The sequence below is a fragment of the Poecilia reticulata genome, linkage group LG20 (assembly GCF_000633615.1).
Source record: "Poecilia reticulata strain Guanapo linkage group LG20, Guppy_female_1.0+MT, whole genome shotgun sequence".
NCBI lineage: Eukaryota > Metazoa > Chordata > Actinopteri > Cyprinodontiformes > Poeciliidae > Poecilia > Poecilia reticulata.
The window spans coordinates 10,898,477-10,921,039 of record NC_024350.1 but is presented as its reverse complement, the minus strand read 5'-3'; the positions used below and the strand labels follow the sequence as shown (position 1 = coordinate 10,921,039).

General features: G+C 35.9%; 1 protein-coding gene across 1 annotated transcript in view; it reads left to right on the top strand.

The window, feature by feature from the left end:
• Nucleotides 1-1,369: 1,369 nt before the first annotated feature.
• Nucleotides 1,370-22,563, top strand: part of LOC103482418 (contactin associated protein 2) — a 167,494-nt gene continuing 146,300 nt past the window's right edge. Inside the window, exons 1-6 of the mRNA XM_008438563.2 lie at nucleotides 1,370-1,512; nucleotides 7,839-7,891; nucleotides 8,581-8,731; nucleotides 10,251-10,435; nucleotides 15,788-15,931; nucleotides 17,568-17,832. Coding sequence (XP_008436785.1) covers nucleotides 8,590-8,731; nucleotides 10,251-10,435; nucleotides 15,788-15,931; nucleotides 17,568-17,832 — 736 coding nt within the window. The 5' untranslated portion in view covers nucleotides 1,370-1,512; nucleotides 7,839-7,891; nucleotides 8,581-8,589. The remainder of the gene's footprint in view (nucleotides 1,513-7,838; nucleotides 7,892-8,580; nucleotides 8,732-10,250; nucleotides 10,436-15,787; nucleotides 15,932-17,567; nucleotides 17,833-22,563) is intronic.

Sequence of the window (22,563 nt, the reverse complement as noted above, 5' to 3'; positions counted from 1 at the left end):
TTCTGGAGTAGTGCTGAAAAAACAGTAATAATGTATGGGGGGGAAAAAGAAATGCATCATGTATGTTCCAGGTTTGGCTTTCCAACGTAGCAAAAGCATTTTTATGTGTTTGCCTTCACCTCAGTTGATAACATAGTTCTGCAGAGTTCAGAGGGCAAACAATCTCCCTGAAAAAAAGAAAAAATATGAGCCTGTATTGAAATCTAAAACAATCAATGCAAAGGTGTGTACAAAGATGCTTAATCTTCTTAAACGGGTTGAACCTTCATAATTTGAACTATGTTGTTGGTAGAGAGTCAAAAGACATTCCTAGCACTTAGCCATTAGACTGGGATGGCATATTGTAGGAGAAATAGGGTTTAATATTTTACACTTTCATAAAATAAACAACAGCAAATATATATAAAATAAATCCCGCCAGACGTAGGTCTTATGATTCCCTGCGTGGCTGTTAGCTACAAAGGCTGACATAACCAAACAGCAATTCCAACAAGAGCTGTCATCATTGTCAAACTTTCAGTGTCACCAGTGATATGCTTGCTTGGTCTTTGGGGGCTTGTTCTAGTGTCTCTGTCTTGTGATGCCAGATGCTTACCATCTCCACTGTCTGTCTTCCTTGTATTGGGTTTAGTCCTGTCACTGCTGTTCCAATTGGAAAAAAAAAAAAAAGAAGCATTGGCAGCAGCTTATTTTGAAGCACATTGACATATCTTACTTGGGTGCATCTTCTGTTTTTATTAGCTTTTAACTGCATCTTATAATAAACCATGCAGTTTTATGCATTGTAGAAATTAGTTGTTTTTTGGTACGTGATCAAAAGTGCCATATAAGGATGGTTGGCTCCTATCCTCTTACAGCTCACTCAAGATGTTTTACCTTGTTTTCCTACTTGATCTTATTGATTGGCTGACTTTTGTCATCTGTAGTAAATGCTGACTGAATAAACAAAAAAGGCTTTTCAACACATTGTTAAACTTACATATTTATGAAATGTAACAAAACAAGACCCTGAGGTTGCCGAATAGAGTAAAAGGTAAATAAATAAATAAAAGAATAATGCATGTGAAACACTTAATTCTCCATGAACAGAAAGATGTAAGACAAGGCACTTTACCTCAAGTTGCCGACCAATGTTGGTATCAGTTTATAAATGTGTTCGTGATTTCGATTGTGGGCTTCAAGTGGCCAATATGACTGAAAAAGCACTGTACAAGTTCACTCCCATTTTATTTACAAATACTCTAGTTTTACATTCTATAACTGCTTGTTTTTCCTAGGTTTTTGGTGATAATGTATATATAAGTCTTACACTTATGCATTTGTCTTTGAATATTCGTTCCTCATTGTTGTTTTGTTTTCCTCAGGCGTTCTCCGGAAACTCCAATTCAGAAAGTGCAGTTCGCCATGAACTGCAGCAGGGAATTGTGGCTCGATTCCTCAGGCTCATCCCAGTAGGCTGGAGTGAGGAGGGACGTATTGGTCTCCGCATAGAAGTGTACGGCTGCTCCTACTGTGAGTTAAGGCAAACATCTTCTCAAATATTCGTTTGGGATTGATTTTCTAACAGCTGGAAGTAGTTCCTTGATTGTTCTCAGAAATGACACTGTGTGCTGGAAAATTCATAATTCCACCCCTTCAAAAATATTTTTTCTTTAAGCTCTTCTCTCATAGATGTCATATTCAGATTTTTTTGGATGCATTCTGCATTTTAATGACCTTAACATAGACTGAGGATCTGACTGCATCTTATTCAGTCTGTCTTATTCAAGTCAGTGTATCACTTATTCAAGTATATATCACACACATAAAAATTCAAGTACCTCACCTTTCAAGAGTTTCTTTCAACATCTCAATAATCAATGTTGTTTAATGAAAAAAAATACTTTTTTCATTTGACGACGAGATCAGGATAATATGAATACTTGTTAAAAAAATACAATATGGAAGCCAAATTAATGCACAGATTTTAACTTTTTAGGCCATGATGTGGAACTTTTGAGCCAAGCCTTGAACTGCCGTATTCAACAATTTGTTGGTCTGACTTGTTTTTTTTTTCTTGTTTATTTTTTTTTTTTTTTTGCATTTTTAAACACTCGTTGCAACCATTTCCTCCAATGAAATAATAATTTTTTACCATAAGAGCCTTAAGATTTTATTCAAAACTGTGGAAAGGACCTTCCTATTACTAGAATTAACTCATTTTAAACTCTGTATCAAAAAAGATAACATTTTCCCTGTACATGAATAAAATAAATATAATGTTAGCAAATGTGAAAGTGAACAAAAAAGTTCTCAGATATTGTTGTGTTGCCATGCAATTTTGTGCTAAATTGCATGGCAACATGCAATTTGTGCTAATTTCCAGATTGATTCTTAGTGTGATTTTAGGACTTGTAGACTTTAGCTGCATAAAATTGATACTTTTAGCTCTTTGTGACATATTAGTTTAGATCACCCATATAAAAAAAATGTCAAAAAAGAATTATAAATTATTTAGTTTATTACATAAATAACTTTTAAGGCCACTGCATAAGAATCAAAGTGCTTAAGCTAAATACAGCCTAAAATTTGTCAGATATCTTCAGGGCTGGTTGAGTTTTTTTACACTTAAGGACTGAAATTGTGTCCATTACTCTCTGCGACTTTATATTAAGGTTAATTGTTCTTTAAAATATATTTTAGACACACTCTAAAAGAGTGTGCGTTTTTCACTTGCGCTTTGTCACACTAAGAAGAATTTTTAGTTCCATTTCATGAATCCACTTAAAGTGATTTATAATACTTTTTCAGATGTATTGTAGTCATATTTCAGGTTTGTATTTCACATTAGATTATAACATAGACCCTTCATAAAGCCTTTAGAAGTAAATAAGTGATATAAACCTATTTCACAGTGCACATTTTCAGACCAGAAAACAAAACGGTCACAACCGACTCCTGCTTTTGAGTAAACGTATCATCTAGGGAACTGACTCTCCTGCAACCTCTCCGCTCTCATTCTATTAAAGGGCGCCAAATTGATTTTGATAACAATTTCAATTAAGCCTGTGCATAAATTACTTTTATATAAGTGACACATGTACATCTTTCATTCTGGAGATGTGATTATAGTGTGTGGATACGTCTGCGCGTGTGTCTAAATGTGTGTGTGAGAACACAAGGGCATGCATTGTATTCTAGTCAGTTCTCAGCATCATTGATTACATTCCCTTGTTTCATTTCCTCCCCGCGTCAAAAGAAGCAGGTAAGTGATGATAAGGATGACAAGATGTGCTGCACATTACCCAGAAACACCGAGTCAGACAGATATGTGTTTCTGAAGGCAAGCAGAACGATTTGTGTTAAAGCAAAAATATCTGCCCCCTTTAATTTACATCAGTTTTCTCACAGTCTCAGCCATACAGATTTCACCATGAAAATAATGACAGTACCATATGATATCTTCCTGGTATTCAACATGAAGCAGGCTTGCAATGGCCAAGACTTTTTAAATTCATATTTAAAATTTACCACAACAGTAAAACTACTGGGTTGACAGTAAATGGTGTTTTTCTTTTTTTTTTAAGTACCTGTGATGGTTTTGGCAATATATTTTAACAAAAATATTTTAAAATTTTAACTGATTTTTTTAAAAACAATGTCATAGAGAGATTTTTACTAAATGTTCATATTGCAAATGTTTTTCCATCAGAAGTTTCATGTGAATGTTTAATTTCCTAACCACAAAAAAAAAATTATATATAATTTTCTTTTCATGAAAACGCTGGCAAATTTGTGATTACGGCGTGTTTTTATTTTACTAAATCTGTACTGCGAAAGGAAAACACACAATACAATTATGATATTGCTCTCCAAAACAAAAACTACGTCTTCAGCATCAGAAAGTGTAAATGTTTCACAGATCACAGCCGGGACGTGCAAAATAAAATCACTCTTTTTCTTTTCAAAACTAAATTATGTGAACATGTCGTAAAATTCACCTTTTTCACGTAAACATTTTTTTCTTTTTTCTTTGGAGCGTTGTTCAACGGACTATCTCTAAAGAACGACGCAATACAAAAATTCAAAAACATCTGTTTGTAGTCCAAAATGAGCTCGGAGTTTGTTTCCGACAGATAAGAACGTTGCCCACCATGAGTTGACATCTGTTAGATTACAAATAACAACTACACAATGTAATAAATAAACACATTCTTTCAACTCAAATATAAGTGATAACAGAGAGATACTCACAACTGCTTGCACATGCACACACCCCCCGGTCAGATGCATCATATTTCAGAGATGTCTGTCAGCTGTGTTTTGAAGCCTGCAGTGCTTTTTCATGATTACCCTGTCACTACTCCTTCCTTCAGCATTCAGTCAGAAAACGAGAACACATACATTTGTCTGTTCTTCTACCCACCCTTCTCTCCCTGACTCCTCAGCTTCTTAGAATCTGTCCCTCATAAAAAAAATTTTCCTGCTTCCCAAATGAAAGATAAGAGGAGAGGTACAATGTGGGTCCATGACCAAAAAAAAAAACCAGAATGATAAAGGAGAGCACAAAGGAGAAGTAGTGGGAGGCGAAGGAGGCAGATAAATATAGATGTTATGTTCCAAGCATAATCACCAAATATGTTGGCTGTAGATGATAATCCTGGGTTTTCAGAGTGTGTGATAATTAAATGCAATGCCATATTATGACTCATCTAAGACTTTGCAATAAAAGTGAGTGTGCGTACGTGTGTGTATGTGTGTGCGTGTACATTTGTGCCAAAACTAGGGGTTGTAAAGGAGACGTGATCTACCGTGCTGTGGAATTTACATGCTCATTTCCATTACGATTAACGTAAAATGTACAGAAAAAAATCTATTAAATCATTGTTGAAACAGGACACAGCATATAGCTTGTGTGTTTAATAAATCAAAGTCAGAAAAAAAATAGTTAAAACACGTTTGGATTAATCGCAGTGATTAGGGAAATTTCAAAAAAGTGCCAGTGCGTTGCAAAAGTTTTCATGTGCCTTTTTCACATTTTGTAACATTACAGCCACAACACAAATATAAAATGATGGATAAATAATGCATGATTTTCTTAGACGTTTAATAAAGTATAGCATGCATTTTTATTTAGCCCCATTTTAATCTTAAATTAGTCCCACTGCAATCATCGCCTTCAGAATTAGCCGTGTTGGCAAAGAAACACCACCTGTGTATAATTTGAACGTCATAAAAAGTTATTCTATGAAGGCCTCAAAAGTTTGTGAGAGAGTAAACAAACATAAAGCTCAATGACCTTAAAACTACAGTAAGTAACTTTCACATATATAAAATAAAGTTACCTAATTGTTAATTTACGTACTCTTTTCCATTAAAACTTGTCAGTATGTCATGACAGTATCGTATGAGACGGATAATCTCTAAAAAGATCACACTCCTCTGCCTTCTGCCAGTTCTCAAATACACAAGGGTGATTGACAGCACAGCACCTTTCTCCTGGCTCTGATTGGTTGTTTTTGATAAGAAGCAGTGCATTTTCTTAGATAACAATAGTAGTACTGGGAGGAAGTGAAGGAACTCAATATGTTAAGATTAGCTGTCACTGTTATGTCAAAGTGACAGTTTTAGCAAATATAAATACAGTTCTTTTTATAAAGGTTGTGTTCTACAGCTTTAATGTACAAATTAAAAACAAAAAATTAAGGAGGACTTTAAACGGGGCATATTTTATAAAACAGCATCCTTGTTTTGAACGTCTCGTTGAATCTATCTCTATCTACCCAAATTGGAAAAGCATATGACACAATTGCGAACTTACGAAATTGTAGCTCAACCAGGTTGTCCACTCCACCTACAATTTTAGGTCAGGCAAGAAGAAAATTACTCATAGAAACTGCCAAGAGTCCCAATGTAACTTTAGAGGAGCATCAGAGGTTCACAGACCTTCTTTTGCTGGAGACATTCACAGATGAATGTATTTCATCAATAGATAGACAATAAAAAAAATATTTTTATTGTCTGACACTGCAAGTTTGTCATATTGCAGTGACCTGTTTTTTTTTTCAGACTCTAATTTGTTGCACAGATGGCAAGGCTTGTTTCCATGGAGACATTTTAACCTCCTAATAACTTAGTGCAGTACTTGACTGACCATAGTGGGACCCATGTGGCATCTCTCTAGCATAGCTTTACACTATTGAATAAAATGTGTTTAATGAGCTGGATGGCACCTAAAAGCCTTATTTTAAAAAAAGTACGTTTGTCAAATCTACACCCAGGTGGCTAGTCAATGTAAAACAATTGATTAATAATACATAGTTTAACTGCTGCTTGGTCTTTCTCGCACTACGCTTCTACGTATTTTTTCTACAAGATGTATTCAGAAAGCTATTTGTGGGTGCTAAAGATGCATGTCCATCTGATTTTGAAACTTACACAGTTACACAACTGTTCCTAAAATTGCTACAGCGATCAGGTCTGTGTTTAGACTACTGGCTATTTCCCTTGGCGTCCTCAGGGGTAGGATGTTAATCCTTTTCATCACTTATTCTATCAGTAAAAAATTATGCTTTTGCTGATTTATAATGTGCAACATCACTAGTTGATTTCAAAACAACATTCGTCGGCTCAGATGTTGATCTAAATGGTGATGACAATAAAGTTCAAAAACAAAAGGAATAAACCACCTTAAACTCTTGATTTACTTGGAGAAAAGGACACTAAAATACACAAACATTGTTTCCATTGGCTTGATTTAATGTCTTTCAATGCCCGTGAATTTATATTTAAAGTAATAGGCTTTAAGAATCGGGTGCAGAAAGAAAACAAGTAGAGGGAGCAAAGCAGTTTCAAAACCGGGGAAAACTGGAGAATATTGACGATGATCATTAATCCACCCCCAACCCAAGATTGCAACAAGGCAGAAGATGGAACTGTATGCGGAATCTGACATTGATTATTATAAAAGGTTTGCTAAATGTCCTTATGTTTCATAAATGTGACAACCTGAACAGATACTTTGGAATGAGAAATATTACATCTTAATTATGGATGATTGTGGTCAGATTTTTCATTCTGTTCTCTCTGCCTTTGTTACCTAAAATCCCCACACAGACACGCCAATGTTCTCTACACCAACCCCTTGAACTACTGCAGTGATGTTAGAAAGCTTGAGGAGATGTCTCAGCCACTTCACCTTATTTTTTTTCTGGAAACCTGAAAAATCTCATTCTGTTTGTTGTATCCTTTTTGTGCTTAGGCTCTGGTATAGCAGCACTTGCGAGAGTCAAAACGTAAACTGTTTTCTTTCTTGTAGGGCAACATATAGTATCAGACTGTCAATATGTACAAGCAGAGAATATTCAGCTAATATGGACATTAATAATTGTAATTTTTACATCTATGTATTTCTAGCATGCGTTATGTTCAGAAAAACTAGGTACATGGAACAATGTTCTCAGGTGTTCTGCGCTTCGTCCCCTTTATTACATTGTCATGTCATGTTGTACAGAACAAATCAAATATCAACCGTAGAATAAGCTTTCTCACTTCTCCATGATAATCACAACGTTTCCTACACACTTTTATTTAGAAGAGAATGAAAGGGCATTAGTTGGTTGTAGGTTTTGTTTTTTTGTTTATTATATTTATTATATTATTATAATTTTCAAAACCAGTCATTAGTTGGGTGTTGAGACATTACATTTTAACAGGGTTTTATATATTTGTGTATTAAAGGCATGCTGTTAATGGGATTGACTTGCATGTGACTGGGGTGGTCATCATGAACATTATTTTTTAAATTAAAATCTGCAGTTCTTAACATTTGTCATGTATTTGTTCTTGGTCTCTTTTAGGGGCAGATGTTATCAACTTTGATGGGCAGGGAGTAATCTCATATCGTTTTAAGGTACACAATCTACAAATTAATTTTCTTTCTTCAAAACTTACTGTGGCAAAAAATACAGTTGGTTTTAAGTTACCGTATTGTTCGGACTATATGCCGCTACTTTTTTCCCACGCTTTGAACCATGCGGCTTTTCTGTGGATTTTTCTTCAACCACCAGGGGGCTCTGTAGCAAGAAGTGACTCATTGGAAGTCAAAATTTGAAATCAAAGAAGAAAGTGCTGATTTTCGCTAGCAGCAGGCACAATGGAGAAATGTTTTCAAACTCATTCCCCCTCATCATGGAAACCACACAAAGAAGTTTATATGATGCAGCTTTTAAATTGAGGGCTAAATAAAGATCTGGCAGTACAGGAGAAATAGAGTCGCTGCACGTAAACTCGGCGTGAACGAATCCATGGTTCGGGATTGGAGACGCAGGGCTGCGTCCTTAATAGCAGATTTATTAAGTATGCAGTATAGCTGCTTCACCGAGATACCAGCGGTTTATAGTCCAGTGCGGTACGTTTCCTGTTTTTTTTGTGTTTTTTTTACTTTGCGGTGTGCCTTATAGTGTGGTGGGCTCTATAGTCCGGATAATACGGTAAGTGAAATAAATAAATGTCTTCATGGTGGTCTATGTCTAAATTTAAAATATTTCCATTTTTGTATGAGCAAAATTGTACGGATTTGGTGTTTTAAAATCTTTACAGGTGAAGAAAATGAAGATTATAAAAGATGTGATCGCCCTGAGATTTAAAACATCAGAGAGCGAAGGTGTAATTCTCCATGGGGAGGGGCAGCAGGGTGACTACATCACTCTGGAGCTCCGCAAAGCCAAGTTACTACTGCAGATAAACCTGGGTGAGTAATAAATGCGTGTCATGTGCAGGGAAATGAAACACAGAGGTTATCTTCTTGTTGACTGTCCAGAAGAGTTGTTTTGAAAATATGCAACTGCTTCAAATTTTTAATACAGTCAGGTGGCTGTTGAATTCCTTTATTCAAAGTGAATATATTTGTAAGGTCATTACTTTCCTTACATATCACTAAATTAATGTGGAATTTTTACTGATGGAAAAAATACACAAAATCAAGTTTAAATTTTGTTAGCAAAAATTAGAAAATATTTCTTGCTTCTTTTGATAAATTCTCCACAACAATGAGGTAAATGTACACTGAAACATTTTACACCCTATTGTGAACTGTTTAGACTTTTTCACCAGTTCTAGACTATGGAGTTAGATTTTGCTTACATATGCACCTGATATTATGACTGATTTCTAATATTTGTGTACATTTTAATTGATTTTAGACTTGTCTCAAAGGACAATTATGTGAGAATATAAATAATAAAAGCAAAAAAACATTTATAGTAATATGAGTTATATTTATAAAACAGAATTGTACTATTGGGGAAAAAAAAGTCAACATTTTAAACTGGTGTCAGCATCTTTAGTGGCTATTGTGGTCAGCATGGCTCGTGCTATGAGAGCAGCAGCCTCTGTGCATATAATGTAGAGAATGTAGATGCTTATGCTCTGAGATTTCTGAAATGAAATATATTTAATGAAATACAGTGGATGAAAACTCAAAAGAATATAACGTAGCTACATCTTCATACTCCACTCAGCCTTCTGTTGTCTGTCAAAAGTGTGATTGTCTCTCACAGCAAAAAATAATAGCAAACTTGCACACCTAATTATGTCTAACATAGTACAGCTTCCTTTTAAATAGCTTATCACATCTCTTTATGTTAAAAATGTAGTTCATACTGATCAGAATAGCTAATTTTTGCTCTTTCTAACTCAGTAAGTCACTAAGCCTGTCACAGTAAATCAACTAAACACCTAAAAAGTAAAAACGAGCTCAATAATTTTCATTTACAAAGTTTTTTTACTTGCCACTCTATTTCTACCAAAAACTGGATGACATCAGTCTGGTGCACTAGTCTCAATTAGCCCCATTTTGAAAGGCAATTTTGTGTAAACAGATTTCAGTATCCATTTAATTTATTTCAAGTCTTTTGTTTATTCCTCTTGGAAATTTAAATTGTCTTCAAGTTCCAGTGTTAAAGGTTCATTAGAAATGAAAGATTTTTTGTTTTTGACAGGGTGTATTTGTATTTCTATGCCATTACTATTTTATGAGGTGAAAATGATCTCAAAATAATATTTTTGTTTATCTTAATAACTTCTGAGACAATTTGTCTTCCAGCAATATTTATCATGACAGGCCAACAATCCACATGAAAGATTGTTGTTGTCTACGACGTGACCCAGCTTAGTGTTGTGCATCCATAAAAAAAAAAAAAAAGTTATTATTTTTCTACTGGGATAGCTAATGATGACATTTTGTAACTCACTTTAGATGTGCTTTGCAGGCAGTAACCAGTACGGCTCTATCCTGGGTCACACTTCTGTGACCACTGGCAGCCTCCTTGACGACAATCACTGGCACTCGGTGGTGATCGAACGCTACCGTCGCAATGTCAACTTCACCTTAGATGGACACACTCAGCACTTCAGGACTAATGGGGAATTTGATCATCTGGACTTAGACTATGAGGTGAGCACTTTATATGCAACACAGAGCACACATGTAGAATACGGCACCAACAGTTAATGAACTTTGTTTAAATTTAGACATGTGTATACAAGCTCTTGATGCTGCATGAAAGCATCTAGAAAACTCAATAAGTCAGGGAAATGTTAGACTCTACATCAGTTTCTTTCAAAAAATCTGCCAGCTTGGGATGTTTTAAGAGTGACCACCCTTTGGTATGGTCAAATTTTTCAACAAAGGTTATTTGGCAGTCATGTTTGAGTTGAAGCATGAGAAAAAAATCACAGGCATTGAAAAAAGTAAAACATCAGACATATCTGTGTCAGCTTTACATGCAATACGTAGCATTATGCAAGTAGCTGATAACATTTAAGTTCCAAAAAATATTCCACTGTTGCACAGTATTGTTGGGGTCAGCATTGTTGCTGCACAGGAAGAACATCTATGATTTAAACTAAGCTCTGCAGACTTCTTTTGTGTTGCATTGTACCCTTCTTAGTAGACTTTTTTCCGATGTTCCAACTTCTTCCTTAGTCTCAATCCATGTTAGGTTAATTGGTGATTCCACATGGATCGTGAGTGTGAGTTTATCCTTGTTCTCCCTCTGTGATGAACTGGTGACCTGTACCCCTTGTCACAGCAGCTCTCCAACTTCCCCACTTCCTCTTCCTTGGACCCTGAACATAATAAAGTGGGTATAGAAAATGAATGAATATATGTGGTTTTATGAGTTTCTCCCTCACATCTGACACCATGAGCCCTCCCATAAAAAAGACTATTTTGTATTCATGTTACAAAGAATGGACGTGAGCAGTATGCTTAAACTGGATCCCCATTTCTTCACTAGTATTTGTAGTGATGCGTAATGCATACAGTGCCTTGCAAAAGTATCCATATATTGTTTTGTCATCTTGAAATCACAAACTTGATTGTATCTTATTGTAAAAAAAAAAAAAAAAGTTGTAGAGAAGTTAAAAGCAGGTTCGGGGTATAAATCAATAATTCAAGCTTTGAACACCTCATGCAGTACTGCTCAATACATCATCTGAAAATGGAAAGAGTATATGGTACAACTGCAAACCTATCAAAACATTACTATGCACATAATCTGACAAGGCATTCAAGAAGACCCATCGTTAAGAGGAGATGCTACAGAGATCACCAAATCTGGTTAGTTGCAAAAAGTGGCTAAAATAAAGTCATTGTTGAAAGTGTGAGTTTGCAGTTTGTAAGCTACACACCAAATATGTGGTAAAAGGTGCTTTTGTCAAATGAAATCTAAATCAGACCTTCTGTCTACATGCAAAACGATAAGTGTGGCTGGACTTTAACACTGCACACCAACCTGAGAAAACTCTTCCCACCGTGAAGAGTGGCAAATACAACATGCTGCGAAGATGCTTTTTTTCAGCTCTGGTAGTGGAGATCGTAAGAGTTCATTTGAAGATCCAAGAGTAATCTTGGACGAAAACTTGTTAAAGGCTAGGAATCACTTAAGATGTAGGAAAAGGTTCAATTTCCAGCAGGACTAAAATTCTAAGCATCCAGTCAGAGTCAAAATGGAAATGTTTAGATCAAAGCATGTTTATGTGTTAGAACGACTCAGTCAAAGTCAAGACATAAATGAAACTTATAATCTTTGACTATACTTAAAAATTGATTTTCACACCTGGCTCTTCACCTAATCTGACTGAGCTTCAGGTAAAGAGAGAGAGAGAGAAAGAGAGAGAGAGAGAGAGAGAGAGAGAGAGAGAGAGAGAGAGAGAGATCTTCACTCTCTGGATGTAGAAAGTTGGTAGAGACGTATCCAAAAACACTTGAGGCTGTAATTGCAGCCAAAGGTGGTTCTGCATTACATTGAGTTACAGGGCTTGAACACCAAAGCCCATCACACAGGGCTACACAATATTAAGTAAACATAGGGTATGCATCAATGAGATTAAGTTATGATGAGGATATGACTTGTGATGAGAGAAGGAATAGTGAACTAAATAATGATCATATCTTTCCATTTTGGATGTTTTGCAAATGCAGACACCAGATAATGAACTGTTATGCAGAATCTGTAAAGAAATGTATTTATTATTTCCATCTCAGCACATGGTTTTAGTGCATTTGACTGCATTTGCTGTTTTGACATTGAAATAATCCAGTTTAAGTTTTCTAATGATTTTAACATATTAAGTGTGCTTGTCAAACAATGTCTGCTGCATTTCAACATTACAGAAATAGAGTCAGAATTCATGATACCTATATAATTAGTTATTATTGATTGCATTCCAAGCAGGGTTTTTTTTTTCCAATATTGATTTTGCACATAGTCACATAATGATATATTTGTGTTATTTTTTGCACCTCTATCACCGCAGTTTTTTGTTTATGAAATAAGACTTCAATAAAATACATCCAGGTTTACTTTTGTAAAACATCGAAGGGACTGTGTAATTGCAACTTTGGTACTGGTAGTGTGTTTCAGGTTTCTTAACTGTGGAAACGCTGGTTTACATGCATGGAGCTTTATCAGTTCTCAGTTTAAAATGACCAAATTGTTATTAACAACTTTCAGATAAAATCCACACTTTCCCAATACGTCAAAGTGCAAACAAGGTTTTCCAACAATAACTAAGCTGTAAGATATTCTATTTGTATATTTTGTTTTGTTCTGTTTTATGATGTTGCATTCGATTCTTTTCGACATTACTGTGCCATCGCTTAACTGATTTGCAGCAGGACTTTTAACTTCTCACCACTGGTGCTCAGTAAAGTACACTGATGCTGGACAGGAAATTAAATATTGGCTTCTGCATGTGCTCTGATGCTAATCCATGAAACTCACATAATTACAGTTACCCAGTAACGGATGTGATGCATCAGCTAATACTACTGAAAACAGGAAATTGATAGAATGCATATGGCAGTGGGCATCATGAGTACAGTGAGACTGTATGTGGCACAGTAACTGTTTGTATGTTTGTCTGTTAGTTCTGTGTTTGGTTCTGTGCCCTTTTCGTGAATATTGCTAATCTAATCCAGTGTTAAGTAGGATGCTGAGAAATGGAGCAGAACAAAGCACAGTCCAATTAGAACTGAAGCTGTTGAATTAAAGGATCTTCAGGGAAATCTATACAACCGGGTGTACTGTACCAGGAGGTTTAGAGAACACGTGTGCCTGTGTGTGTTTTTGAGAGTGGTGTGTCATAAATGCATCCACATTAATTCTCTTCACAGACTGCAAAATTGTGACCAGCTTTTAGTCAGAGTGTACCTTTGTAGTTCTCACTCTCCTGTGTGCGTGCGTGTGTGTGGATTTTTCTGGTTCTCTTTGGCTTCCAGCTTGTAGACTAAATATCCGGGTGCATCAAAGTCCACCCTTGGCAGTAATTACAGAGCTTGCTGGAGCATAGCCACAGCGCAAACAACAACAGGCACACACACTGACAGACAGACACATTGACTGGCAGTCACATACCCTCCTCTATTATCTTAGCGTCCTTTAGGGCCCCGAACTGTGTCTGAAAGAAGAAAAAAAAAAAAAACAGAACACATGTACAACTGTACAAAAATGTGAAACACACTTTACATTTTCATCGGTGCTGCTGTGTCCTTCAGCACTTCGCACTCCAAGCTTGTTTGTAACTGTCCGTGTCTTAACCTTTGCGTGCTACACACCACATTTGTTCCCCCACTAACCAGTGTGTTGTTCCCCACACTGCTAGCATGGTCGCATTAAACAATATCCTTTCTGTAGTGTGTGAAAAGGGTTTGGATTAAGTAAATAAAATGTAGATTTTGCTCAAATTAGTGTTGTAACTCCCTCTCTTCCAACTGAATTCAGTAAAAGTGGACATGATATTATTACTTTGTGTGTACAGTTTGTAAACTGGACGACACCTTAACCCTTCCACACAGTCATGAGATGGCGTGTGGTTTCGGGAACTGACAGGCTGACGGGAAACCCCTATCCCTTCCATGTAGTCCGATAGTGACATTTTCCTCGCTGCTGTCTGAAGAATTGCACCTCTCCTGGTCAAAAATAACCAATCATAGCACTGGGAGGAGGCGGAGGAGCTTGTCTTTTTTTATTTTTTATTTTCACAGAATAGCATTCTCATATTATACCGTCACAACATCATGACAGTTTTCATAAATGTGTAAAAAAAACAAACATGTTTTTATATAAGATAAATACTGCAGATTTGAGACACTCTGGTATTGTATCTAGTGTTGAGGAGAGTGAAGGATGTCCATGTTGCTGATTCCTTCTGACTGCACTCACTGAGCTATCATGTTGCACAGAGTGCTGCGTCAGACTAAAGTTATAACCTTGGATAGCACGGCAAGTTGTTCACAAGGCTCTAAACAGAAAGCCTTCTCTTGCATTGGTTAATGCTGCTGATAAAAATATCGATGTGGTTTTCTCCACCACAGAAAAAACTGGACCTGGAGGTTGAAGACTCAGAAACTTCGAGATTATTGATTTCCCAAAACAAACATAGCAACTGTTTTGGTAGCATTCATGTAGGATGACTAGGAGAACAGAAAAGAAAATCTTTTTTAACAAACTAGTAAAAGCTCTATAGTTCCCTTTACACAAAGATACACATTTTAAAATGTGGCAAATTCTTGGTCCTGGAGACATTAGGACAGCTTTAATCCTGAATGAAAGCAGTGTTTTTTTATTTTTTTTATAATGCATAACATGAATAGGTAAAAAAAAATGAAAAGGACAAAGGGCAACTAACAATACTCAAACAGTATTGGGAGTACTTCACCAAGAGTAAGATTCTTGTTAGAATTTCTCTGTGTGAAATTCTTTGCAGGCATTTCTAGAGGTCATCAAAAGATTTCCTCTCTGCCTACACACTCCCAGTCTTTGATTGCTGACCCACATCATCATTATAGGCGTCTAAGTAGTCAGTCTGCTTTTAGTCTGGTCCTCAGCACATAAAATGCTTTTCTGAAAAAAAAAGATCGATTCATTGACATGGCCTGTCTGATACAGTCCACCCCCTCATGGTTGTTTTGTTCATATATTTAGAGCAAGAGATAAAATACAATGAAGAATCATCAGAACATCTTTTTTTCTGCCTTGACAGTACATAACCCCATGTTATTTAATCCGTGAAGTTATATGTATTCTTTCTTCTTTCTGTCATTTTTTATTCTATTGTGTTGTTGAACTATGAAACAGAATAATGCTGTCATCAAATGAATCATCTTATTCTGTAGCATTATGCCCATTTGCCTGAAGAAAATACTGACTGGCTTAATTTAAAAACCGAAATAGCTAAATGACTATGAAATCCTTTACGGTGTGTTTTTCCTCTTTCTTCTCTGCCGCTTGTCTCCTTCTAGTTAAGTTTTGGGGGGATGCCATACAGTGGGAAACCTGTGGGAGGGGGGAGAAAAAACTTCAAAGGCTGCATGGAGAGCATCAACTACAACGGAGACAACATTACAGACCTGGCCCGCCGAAAGAAACTAGACACTTCCAGCTTTGTAAGTGAATTCTTGTTTGCTTCCGCACATGTAGATGCGATAAACTTTGAAAATATGGACAATTGAAATTGCACTTATACAGAAAGCCAATACCTAACAAGCTTGAAACTTCAAACCAACTGAACCAGGTTTTTTAAGTGCTTAACTTAAAAGATTTGTAAATATCGAGGCACAACAGACTTTTTCTTTTTCTGCTCTTAGTGTAGCAGTACAAATGAAATATTTCACAATGCTGATTGTGGAATTTTTTTTTGATAAACTTACAGTCGTATAGCTGCTAAAAAGAAATCAACATTGTTCTTGTCTTCATCAAATGAACTAAGCTCTAAGTGAAAATTAAGAATTCTAAAATGTTGGCACGTCCTGATGTTGTCTCAAAGTTAATTTGTGCTTCGCCTGATGAACTAATTCGGTCATTAGTAAAATTAAAATAATTTTAGTTTTGTAACAATCAACTCAGTTTTGGAATCTGTGTAAAGCTGGTTACTCGCATTGAGGATGTGCTAATTGGCACACTTTGGTAAATGTGGGGCCAAGTAAAATAAAATTACCAAAATTCAACAAACATTCCACCTCATTCCAAGGAGAACAAAAAGTGATTGTTCCTTGTGGTTCACTCTAGAGACATAATATTCAAACACTGTACAGATTCAGGGTACTCACAGCAACATATCTAGATATAAATAGCTCTTCAAATTTTAGCTCTTACTAAAGAGCACATCTATTTCCATTGAATACTTAGTCAGATACTCATATTTATACTGACTGTGCTGTATCGCCTGGGGAAAGGAATCCAGCTGTGCTTGGTGAGCTTGGCCTAAGGCCATGTGATACTTCTGGTGAACTGCTATTAGTCAATAAAAGTTGCTTGCTGTGCACCTATTTATTCATCTGTGGAGCTTTACAATCCAACTGTACATTGCTATACAGGCTATTTTTCATGTTTTACAATCAAGTACTATTTTGCCTTGAATAGTTGATTCTTTTCGAGTAATTTGTCCTGATTTCTCTTTTGTATAAGATTTTAGACAACAGATACTATCGCTACACCTAATCTCTCTTCAGTGACAGTCTTAAATCCATATTGTATATTTCTCCCAGTTTTTCTGCATTTCTGCACACATCCAATATAATTTCTTCCATGACCTGGTTGAATAAATGAATGAACTTAACCACAGCCACACCTCTAGCTATTCCTGATTCACCCAGTCATTTCTTTCCAGTCAAACTGATTGGTTCTCAGCTTTTAGAAAACCAAACATATAAATGCAATCAAGTAAGGTAACACAGTATAGTATGTTTGGCGAAGATTTGATTACGAACAAAAGGTTGGAAGTGCTCATGTGAAATTAGTGCCCAAATACCAGAGAGGTGTTGTCATTTTTTTTTGTTTTGTTTAGTTTTTTTTTTTTTTTTTTTTTTCCCCAGCAAACAGAATTTACACAGAATCCTGCTTTAATCCGATACGAAAGACAGTATGAGCCAAAGGCAGAGGATTTAGTGAAGTTTGCACAGTCGTTCAATTTAGCAACTATTGGGGACGTCAGAGGTAGAGAGAATGTATTAAAAGCAAATCATAATGTGCTGCTTTTATGTTGCCTCTTGTTTCTTATCTTTATTTTCCAATCTGTCCTAGCAGCGTAATCTGTCTTTCACCTGCATGGAGACACACACCTTTCCAGTCTTTTTCAACGCAACAAGTTTCCTGCAGTTACCTGGTCGAGCCAACCACAACACAGTGTCCGTGGGCTTCCAGTTTCGTACGTGGAACCCTGATGGCCTTCTGCTCTTCAGTAATCTCGATGATGGCACGCTAGAAATCTCCCTTGAAGAAGGCAAAATTATAGTTCATATCAACATTACGACAGAAGCCAAAAATTACCGGGTGGACTTACTATCAGGTGGGTTACTTAAGTGTTCATTTTTGTCTCTATGCAGCAGTCCCGTTTTGTAACACTTAAGTGTTGCTAATATTTACTCATCAGTATATTCACAGAATCAGATCAAGTCTTAAACCCTATTAATTAAAATAAATTACTCTGAAATTACAATTCAATTTGATTTATGCAGTTGAAAAAAAACCCCATCCAATTAACCAATAATTATTGGTACATCATGAAGCATGTCGATGTAATCTATATTAATCACTAATTGAATAATTTTACCAGGACAAAGCTTGAAATAATAACCATTTCTGTTGAATGTTAATTACCATCCAGTGACATTTTATAAGTATTATTATTGTTTGGTTAAGGATTGATTTAAGAGACAACACACTTTGTTTTTACCACATTCAAAGCAACATTGTGAAGTGTTTGTGAAAGTGTTGACTTAGGTTTTCAAGCTATGCTGACAAAAGAATTAATAGTTTTCCAAATGATTTTTTGCTCCTGCAATAGTATACTAATTTGATACAGTTTAACTTAATACATTCTTTTCATAGTAAAATAAATGGTTTGTTCATTCTGCTGTGATATTTAAATAGTAAAGTGTACAGCTGGAATTTTTCAAACACTGAAAAAGGAGAAATATGTTATTTTTTTGTTTCAACAAAATGTGTTCAGCAAACCTCTTTTATTTTGTTTACTCTTCTCTAAGCCCCGTTACACGCTTTCTTTTTGAAGTCTTGTATTCCCCTTTCATTCTTTCTTTTCTCTATGTTTTGCTTTTCTGAGACGCACTCTTATTTATTCTGTCCTCTGCTGCTGTAATAGACCATTATGCCCAGGAGTTGGGATTATTACAAATTAGCCTTTAGCCTAATTGAGCTTGAGCCTGCAATTGCATCAGTATTACTAGAATTCATGAACACAAACATTCCAGATGCAAACACACGCTTCTTCTTTTGACTATGTCACTAGTGTCTGTTAAAAAGAAACCCACCAGGCTCCTGGCTTCAATGACACAGTAGGAGCTCAGATGACGTATAATAGTCTTTCTCACTTGCAAGTAAACTCACTAGATATGTTCTCATAAAACAAAGCAAAAAAAAAAAAAAAAAAAGCATACCGGTAAGGAACATGTTGGCTCATTAGGACACCCCAATAATTCTATTCCATCTGACAATAGTCTTAAGACCAAATTTTCTCTGTGGATTGCTTTTTTAAATTTTATTTAGTCTAAAATTATACACGATACTCACTGCTTTTCATTGAAATAAAAGTTGTGGTTAAAGTGCTTTAATAAAATATAAACTAGTCAAAATTGTAAACCAGCTTTATACAAAAGCTGCCATGCATGTTTCTTAATCAATAAAGGTCACCCTCTATTAGCAAAAATATTATGGTAAATGCAATTTTATGCAAGTTGAAGTAATTGTTTTAAAAGAGAGCTACCAGTACAGTCTGTGATGATGTAATTTTGATCTGAAAAGGTTTAGTCGTATTAAGGTTCTTGGTATGTAACTCAACTACCTATTTTTTTCAAATTTACACTACATATGCTAGTTACATACATCATTTGTGGCATATTGCTTTTTTATGGTTACCACAATATATATTTCTCCCTTTCATTCTGTAAAAAGTGTTTAAATCTTAATTATATCCATATTTTCTGCCAATCAGACCTTTTATTACCAGGGCTTTTTTTTTTGTCATCCCACAGTTTCTGTATTTTAAAAGAATGATATACATCTTTATTGTAAAGTTAGAGGATGCCTTATACATCAGGCTTTCTCATCCAAAATCTAACTATTTTTCTATGTTAAAACTATGCATGTATGTTTCCTTTTCCTACATGCTTGCGTTCACAACCATCATGCTAGCTTGAAATTCTGGACTTCTATCAGTCACACATGAGATGAACTCCACTGTCTGAAGACAAAGCATGCAACATTACAATAGTGAAAATGCCTAGGGCACAGATTATGGGAGGAACAACTCTATAGCCACCCCAAATTACAATACTAAGTTGTTTTTTTTGCTTGCTTTGTTTTGGGTGTATGTCTGTATCACTGTATTATTATGATAATTTCTGGAGTGCGTAGGCAAAGCTTAACATGACATATTCAGAGGCTTTATGAGGTTGGCTGTGAAGTTGTGCAAGGCTCTTCAAATTATCTCAGAGGACTCCATAAATGTACACTGTACAGAATTCATATTTAGCATGTATGCTGGATCAAAATCTAATAATCCATAGCGAGAGAAAAAATTTGAGGAAAACTACCATAGCAATTCAACAGAAATCTGAAAGAGGAACAGAAAAGTGCAGCCAAACTTCAAAGGGCTTTCATGGTTTTGATAGAATTTAGATTTCCCCCAGTGTTTCATGTGTTTTTTACTTTATTTATTTCAATGCTGAGAGCAATCACTAAAATCCCATCTCTTAACATTGTTTTGATATTTACAATACTATTAATATTTATGTCCATCACAAATTTCTATATCATTGGATAAAACCTTTAATCCACAATTTTCTGTCTTAACCAAGGGAGATAAAATTTTAAATAAGTTAACAGTTCTTTAATAGAAGACATGATGATACCCATCATAGCAGAAGAGAAGGTTACAATTTGCATTGTTTTAATGGATAGCTAATGGATGTAACCTAGACTGGCCATTGCCTTCCTGTGCAATTCCACTTAAAAAAAAAAAAATTGCTTCCGGTAGTCTTGACTTTCTCCCCTTGACTCGGATTGCCTCCGGTCAATTTTTGACCAGTCCAATCAGCATGCAGAAGGAGAAGTTGTGAATGATGACGTCGCTTATCTGCACTTATTTAGAATTGTAGTCTGCCTTTAGTTTTTGCAATGGCAGCGGAGGAAATGAACAAAGCCATTCAGTCCGTGTTGGCCAAGCTTCCAAATATTACATTCAGTGCTCAGCACTTCTCTCTTCACTTCATAGCGTCGAAATGCCAAATTATAAACGTCACGGGCAAATGTTAGCAATTGGGTAAAATTGTAAACCTCAACTCAGTCCACGCCTCCAGGAAGCAATCATTTCTCAATAGCCTAGAGCCCAGATTCTCTGTACGAAAGTCTGTACAAGGGGCTGGTTTTTAGCAGTGTGCATGTAACCCAACTTGGTAGATAATCCAGTGTTATTTGGTGTACAAATGGGTATCTCGGTTACTTTGAATTTTTTATTGTTTAGCACATAATAGTTTGCTGTGTAGCTCGGCTTACTAATGTTGTGGAAAACCAATAAAGTGAAATAGGAAAAGTTTGCAAATTCCCATTTGGACACTTGCACTTAGATACAAACTTAGAGACAGTTAATTAATTCTTTAGTTTTTCTTTCTCCTGCAAAAACCTCAGTTTGTAGAACAGATCACTTCACTTCACAGACGAGAAATTTTAGCAGGTGGAATTACTTACAATTTTTAAATTAATCGTGTATACTTTTATTCAGTTTTTATTTAGAGTGTATGTTGGTTTAGCTTTGTTTTATTTTGCATGTACATGACTTTGTCATGTTCTGGTTGTTGTAAAGTGCTGTAATTGATTGATTGATTGATTGATTGATTGATTGATTGATTGATTGATTGACAACCATCTTTTTTTGGTGAGAAGCAGCAGTAATGTCCACTAGAGTTATTTCATGCCGGTCCAGTGAACAGCACGTAACGGGAATCTAAATGTTGGCCATGTCCAAATCCTATGTAATGCTACAGTGCTTTCAGTAATGCAGACCTGTGGTTTGGTAGACACCCTTCAATATTTGTGAAGATTCTGTGACAAGTGAACTTTCTGTATTGAATGGTCTCAGATGGGCATTTGAAGAAAGTACGCTTTAGAGTTTCTGTGAAATCAGAATGTAAACATTTGAAACGACACAAAGATTGATGTTTTCATTCTATAGATCAGCGTTTCCCAACCCTGGTCCTCAAGGCACACTGACCTGCATGTTTTAGATCTTCCCCTGCTTCAACACACCCCATTCAGATGATTGCAATTCAGCAAAACCCTGTTAATCAGCCAWCAATTRAAATCATGTGTGCTGAAGCAGGGGAACATCTAAAACATGCAGGTCAGTGTGCCTTGAGGACCAGGGTTGGGAAGCACTGCTATAGATCACACAGCATTGAAGAGATGCTATGTGAACAAAGTACAGATTTTAACCAATGTTTTATTGATTTAACCAGTTATTATTTAATTGATGGATTAGGTAATACATTTATCCACCGATAATTAAAAGAAAAAACGTTAAATATTTGATTTTATTATTCATTCTGGACTCACTCTGAGGGTGAGACGGATATTTTCCATTCTATATTTTCCATCTCCTGAACAACCACTCTCCCTCTCTCTCTGGGTTTTCAGTCCATTCTTAGTATTCCTCAGCTTCACCCTCTGTTCCACCAACATGTGTCTCAGAGCTCTAAGCTCATCCCAGATATCATTCCCAGTCTGTCTGTCCATCTGTAAACTTTGCTCAACGTCTCCATCCTCTTATTCAGCACATGTTGCAGTCAGAGGGGGCAAAAACCCCACCAGCAGAGTATTACTCATTATTAGACATTCTTTTCAGGACAAAGGTTGGGAAACAAATTGTCTGTTTTCTGTAAACATATTGAAATTGCCACTAGCCGTTGGTGTCGTCACATTTCGTTCTGTAGCACGATGACATGATGTGACATGGTTCAGGTCACTGCTTTCTGGTGCTGTTTACATCTGATTAAACCTTTATAGA